Raw genomic sequence first — 6959 nt, forward strand, 5'->3', positions numbered from 1 at the left:
AAAGATATTCTACAAGAATACATTTATTTAAATTAATTACATTCAAAATAGAAAGCGAAATTCTGAAATTTACTGCAAAATTACGGGGGGCCGAATTTCAAGCCATCTTTGTAGAATTTTTTTTTTTAAAAAATGTAATAGTTACACGTGAACGGAATCTTTTTAATATTGACATTTTACCATGATGTAGCATGAATTATATCGGGCAGACCTTGTTTTTAGTAAAATTCGTTAGGAGAATCAATATTTTTTTTTTTTACTTAATCCTTCCTTTAAAAATTTCCATTCATGCTTTTATCCTAATTATAAAATTCGATTACCCGACAAATGGGCCGTATGTAAAAAATTTATGAAAAAAGAACAGTAAAAAATAAAACGATTAAAAAAAACAAAACAATATATGCCAAATAATATCTACTAAATTAATTGAACAGCTCATGATTGCACTAAGATTTAAGTACCAGTCCACATAAGAATCAGACAAATAGTGATACATGACAGTTTTCAGAATTCAATGATTTTTTGTGCAAATATTCCTTTTACTATACTATTCAAGCATTGAAAGAATTTATGAAATCAGATTACAGTTGCTATGGATATCTTCACTTCACAAATTCCCTAGCAACCACAGGTTATTCTTTAACAGATTGCATAAAATTCTCATATTTCGAAGGGGTCAAAATCTGTTTTGATGAAATAAACCAATTTGTCGCCATACACACAGAACACCAAATAAAGAAACTGTGAGTGGTGTGTGGAATGCATAAAAGATGGCGGCAAATTATCTCACATAATCAGTGCAAAAACCCACAAATAGGCTGTTATTCGTCACATATCCTGCAAAAACATTGATAAAAAATGTTATCGTCCCATAACATAGCCGATTAAGTTAATGTGTACATATGGTCAACGTACATGTAATTCCAATATACAAGAAGGCAGACGTATCAGGCGGGGATCCAGAAAATTAAATTTCAAAAATGATCGATTGAATTACATTAAATGCTTTGAAAATTGTTTTAAACGATCGCACGGGTCAAAATGCATGATAGAATCTATGTACAGTGTAATTGGAAACATTCATTTTATATCAATATATAGTATTACCTATTATAACAAATGAGAGTATAGCACAACTGCTACAAGCAATACATGTCCTTTAGCGGCACCACCTCCCTCCCCATAAAAAAATGAAACAATTGTCGTTTTGTTTGCTAAAATGTGTGTGGTTCAAGATATACTGAAAACAGATTATTTGAGTACAACATCCGCACACAATTTTAAGAAAATTTCATGTGTTTTTTATCATTTTCGCTAGCTAATGTAACACATCACAAATACCCCAAACCCCTTACGGAAAAGGAAATGCTAGGTGATGAGAGAGAGAGAGAGAGAGAGAGAGAGAGAGAGAGAGAGAGAGAGAGAGAGAGAGAAAGAGAGAGTCGATGTAAATCACAGGTGCGCTAACACCGTTAAAATTAAAGCTTGCTAGTTGGTCTGCCCTACCCTAGCTACCCCCTCTCTTTTCTCCTTTTAGAGGCTTAATTATTGTCTATATATGCTTGTAACAAATCAAATCAATTTCAATTTCTAAATCAACTGAATTTGACACTACAAAACTCTGTCTGTCTGTCTGTCTGTCTGTCTGTCTGTCTGTCTCTCTCTCTCTGTGTGTCTCTCTCTCTGTGTCTGTCTGTCTGTCTGTCTGTCTGTCTCTCTCTCTCTCTCTCTCTCTCTCTCTCTCTCTCTCTCTCTCTCTCATATCGACAATGGCATTCCCATACCCTACAATACACTATTCTTATCTGGATTTTTGTCTTTGAGGTTGTAAATCATTATATCTTCTATGGTTTAAAACTTTATCATAACCTATATTTTGACATGTCGATTATTTCATTGAGTTTCGTTTCATAGCTAAAACATTTAGATTAAAAAGATCTTTCTTCGCGAGCCGATTTTTACACAGTTGGGGCGAATACACGTCGGGTTTAAATTGTTCGGGGGGAAATACATACAGGGCAAACAAAACCACTTAGATTCGCAAAGCCAACAGTGTTATTTCTAATTTAATTGTTTATACTGTGTGGGGTTAATTCATCAATGTTAATTTAACCATTTTATAACCACTATATAAGAGCTATTAAGACATTTATTTGTAGGAAAGAGCATGTACGAATGATCTTTATTTAGAACAGTTTGATGTTGCTACGATACAGGTTTCAGATCCATGATTTGATTGGTTAATTTAGATATTGAATCTCGAATTTCGAATCTCGAATCTCGTATTTCGAATCTCGTATTTTGAATCTCGAATCTCGAATGATCCTTCTCGGCTTTCGTGCAATTCTAAGTGAAATTCAACAAGATATAAAAAAAAAATCAGCAAAAAAATATAGCAATTAAAAACATGTCAAGTGGTTATTGGGTCCAATCTTTATCAGAATTCAATTGAAAAAACATGGGTTTTTGTTTAACAAGGTTGTTGCTTAGCAACGAATATCGACATTTTTTACATTCTAAGAAGCCCAAAATGTGATTGTTAATAGCTTATAAGTAAATCTCTTTTTTAAATATTACTATAAATCATACAATATACATAAGAAAGGTGGTTAACATCATATTTCAACATAATAATAAATAATTGTTGTTGTCATGGTAACAATGAGGTTGTCATAGCAACAAGGGAAAAATATAATTTTGTGGCAGTTGACAATAATTGATAATTCATGTAACTATGTCGATCGAAACAAATGTAGCATTTAATTTTTAAAATTGTCAATGGATCATGTGATATTAGAAAGAGAGAACTCACAGGCTAATTAGCATAGCTTTACCAGCCTTTTCTTAAATACTACACAACTGTTTCATCTGCAACTGTGTTTCCTATCTCTCCACTCTACAACATCATGTTCAATTAAAATGAATTTAAATCACAGGTCATTTGACTCATTTTATATAATATCAGTAATCAATGTTGCAATTCTATATCGTGACCAATGATATAACACACTAAAAATATTTCCCCCAAAAAAGAATGTATGAAGTGATTTAAAACAACAGGACTACAAAATATACATGTACATGTAATAGTTCTTATACATGTAAAATGCTGAATCATCTTTCTTAAGTTTTACACCATTTTCTTTTTTCTGTTGCCAAAAAAATTGTAATACTTCAGATTAAAATACAGTGTATGCAATATATAAACTTAGCAACTTTTATTTTCATGGGCTTTTTAAATTTATTGTATCTTGCTAAGCAACAAAAAACTGTTGCTTGATAGCAACACAAATAAGCCCTAGAAGATCATAAGTGTTAGTCGTTTTACTACATAAATGGAAATTGGTACCTAAAGTGTATAAAAATATACTTGTTTGTTGATTATTAAAACTCTTAAAATTCTCATGTGAATGTTGGTGACTTTTTTTGCCACACCCACTCCTTATAAAACTGGTTTTAATCAAATGGTCTCTCGATCACACTAAGCATTGCCCGTTTTGTATTTTATAAACTTGTTTAAGTGACAGCTGTCAAAACTGGTACACTTGATATACTAACCGTACACTAATGTCTGTACGTAATCGCATTAAGAATTCTGGTAGATCTACATCAAAGACTTCAATGCACAGTAACTTATAATACATGTATACATGTACACAATAGCACAATATGTATTACATGTAATATTTAGAATCCAGTTTTAAGCATAAGTAGACACTATTTTTGTCAAAGATTTTGAATTTCTATTGAAATTCTGCTATAACATCAGCCTTTGCAATATTCAGAAGGATTGCATCAAAATCACCATCATTTATGTCGTTAGTAGATGTTTTTTTCATAGCTGAAAGTCTTGAAAAAAGGAAGATATCTGACCAACTGCCAAATATTGGTTTGGGTTGAATCTTTTTTCCCCGCGTTCGTTCTTGGCCTCTCTCATATTCTGAGAAACTATAAATGGGTGCACCTTTGTTCCACCATTCTCTCCATGTTGGAAGATGTCTGTCAAATAGGATTTCAGATCATCCGAAAATCGAGCATTTTTTCTGTCTTTTTTCAAGGCCTACCCCATGTCAGACTGCACATAACTTTGATCTGTGACTTCCTCTCCAGTACTAGAAGCGTGTTTCAGGGTATCCTCTGACAATGAAGAACATGCATTCTGCCATCTCATCTTGATATCATCATAAGTGGACATTGCTTGAAGTTTATAAGTATGGTTGCCAAGGAAACAATGGTTTTGCATAGCCCCATATCTAGTAAAGGTCTGAGTACATCCTTCTTCAGGACAAGGAAAGCAATGATCAACTGCAGAATTCACATCATTCCTACTATCTGTGGGTTTCCGAATGTTCCCTTCTGCTCCATGACTCGCAACAAAACCTGATTTTATTTCTAAATCTGCAATATCCTGTAATCAGAAACAGTTATTGATTATTCATTGAAAAAAAGCATTTTACGTGATATCAATGTTAACAATTTTTGTACTTGCTTCTCATTCAAACTTACATTGTTTTCATGTTCAATAGGGAATTCTTTGCCCCTTCCAATGTTGTAGGCTCGCCAAGTTGTTATAAGTCTTTCACCAAACTTCACATTTGATATTCTAGTGATGCCTTTTATTGGACACTTGGCTGCAGGAGAGGGTTTTTCAAGGAGTTCAACATGTGAAGCTTGGCATCCAGTCGTTCCTCCATGCAAGTCTATAGCTGATTTCATGTCAGCAGCTGTGATGATGTTATGGCCTGATGCTGCTTCTTTACTCAACTTCCCTCTCATATGGGCAATCTTGGCATCACAATAAGATTTCCCACTTTGGGCCTCGCTGTAGTCATAGCTGGCTATGGAAATACCTGAAATAGATTACATGTGCTCTCTTCAACATCATGAATACTCCCCTTTTATGGCATTAGTAATGAACACATTTAGCATGAAAAGTGTTATATTTAAAAAATTCATGACTCTGAAGTTAGTTATAAAATTTATTTTACTCTATATATAGACAGAATTGGTATATCTGATTTAACTGATGCTTAGCATTCCTTTGATTTGATTATACCCTGAAACCTAAAAACCTAGGACAACCTTTATGCTTTTGCTTTCAGCAATTTGGTTGCCAATATAAATTTTAACTTATAAAAAGCAAAATCCTTACCAGTACGCCTACTAATGCCTGGAATGGCAAGCCATAAGTTGCCGCAGTGGTAGCAACCAGCATTATCACTTCTCAGGAATGCCCTAGTAGTTTTTGGAAGTTGAATTTTGATGTGATGAAGTGTGTCCTCGAGGAGACATGCAACTGCTAACCAGTCCTGTCGCACTCCATCCATCACATGTGCAAATGTTCTATGCTAAAAAAAAATCTTTATAACTGAGTTTAAACCAGTATAATATCAGCAGTTGACTTACATGTAATTTAAAATTGCGAGTTATTCTGTTTGGGATAAATTTTACTCAATGAGTTGCTTGATGTATCTCATCATTGGATATTATTTAAGAAAGCATGTGATAAAATTAAACTGGTGTATCTTACAATGAAGACACAGAGTAAAGCATATCAGTACACTAAGTGTTTGACAAGCCTCTTCGTCATGAAGTAAAATATTTAGAAAGGACAGAAAGATGAATGCCATTGGACAGAGAGAAACATTGACCAACAGATACATAATGACCATATCATTTTAAGCACTGGAGCTGTCTTACCTTTAAATTTGAGTCTTCATCCTTGTAAATGCACACAGATACGTGCCAATTTAAACCCTTCTGACCATACCAGTTGCTCTGTTTTTCTCTGAATGTAATCGGTAAGAATTTCATGGCCCAGTCCATAATGAGAAGAATATCACCAGGCTGGAGATCTTTCAGTGTTTGGGTTCTTGCCTTGTCTTGATTGATAGTTCTTACAATATGACTTTTCCACTCAAGAATCTTAGCTTCTGCTGCTTTAATGTCCACCAACATTTCTTCTTTGGTGTTTGGAGAAAGATCTGATGAAATCAATCAGTAAATTAATTTAAAACCAATACTCAATAAATATTTGTACATAAGAATAGTTTTGATAAACATTCAGATTAAATGTTTCACTTTAAAATAGATCAAATTCATCAAAAATCAAAATGGAATTACATGTAAACATGAATTGACATAAAACACATCAACGATATATGCAATAGAGATTTACCTGCAAGTTTGTCCAATATTTCTTTCAAATTCAAAATTGCTGTTGGGAGTAATTGACAACGGTCACAAGCAACATCATGTTGATGGTCAATACAGGTTTGCTGAAACTGATTATCAAGTGGATCACTCAAAGCATAGTTTATGCAATGATCACCGCAGTGGTCAGTCTGCAAAAAAATAAGAATAATTGATTTTAATTGCATTCATAAAAGAGTGTCTATAAAAACATCAAAATATACAATTTTAATAAACCTGTATATTTTGGGCAGAAACAGGCCAGTTCAAGATATGTTGACATTTTTCTTCTCAAATATACAACATATCCACACATCTTCCTTAAAAATGACAGTGATATTAAAACCATTTGAGATATATTATTTTTAAAATACCTGTTTTATGTGCAGTTTAAAATCTGTCTTCATGTAAATCCTACTGGCTACAAGAGAGTCCTTACACTCTTTTAATTCCATTAGCAATAAGCCATCTGTTGCATACTTTTCCACCTCTGAAATACAGTTCATAAATATTTATATTGTTTTACATGTAAAATAAAATCAACAAACTTTTCCAATCCTTTAATAATTGCAAAATCATACATGATTCATTTGAAATTTAATTATTATATAAAGGATAAAATAATAAAATGATCAAATTTTCTTTAAATGTTAATCAGCTTGTAAATGTTATGTTATAGAGCTAAATAGTTTTTACAAATGACAATATCCATTCTAAATTGTATATAAATGTATAATGTGCTGTTGACAGAAGTGTGCACGGGTTTA

General features: G+C 32.8%; 1 protein-coding gene across 1 annotated transcript; it reads right to left on the reverse strand.

Annotated features, from left to right (window-relative positions):
- Window positions 1–2400: 2400 nt before the first annotated feature.
- Window positions 2401–6508, reverse strand: LOC136270651 (uncharacterized). The gene is made up of 6 exons (XM_066068965.1): window positions 6494–6508; window positions 6179–6344; window positions 5701–5984; window positions 5153–5348; window positions 4507–4850; window positions 2401–4408 (listed from the first exon to the last, which is right to left on the reverse strand). Exons 1-6 carry the CDS (start codon window positions 6506–6508, stop codon window positions 4061–4063), a joined length of 1353 nt encoding a protein of 450 aa, XP_065925037.1. The 3' UTR covers window positions 2401–4060.
- Window positions 6509–6959: the final 451 nt, after the last annotated feature.

Source organism: Magallana gigas, chromosome 8 (genome assembly GCF_963853765.1).
Source record: "Magallana gigas chromosome 8, xbMagGiga1.1, whole genome shotgun sequence".
NCBI lineage: Eukaryota > Metazoa > Mollusca > Bivalvia > Ostreida > Ostreidae > Magallana > Magallana gigas.

Coding starts and splice junctions, on each gene's coding strand:
- LOC136270651 (XM_066068965.1), bottom strand. Junction 4,851..5,152: donor AGGCATTAGTAGGCGTACTG/GTAAGGATTTTG, acceptor AATCTATTTCAG/GTATTTCCATAGCCAGCTAT. Junction 4,409..4,506: donor CTATTGAACATGAAAACAAT/GTAAGTTTGAAT, acceptor TTCTGATTACAG/GATATTGCAGATTTAGAAAT.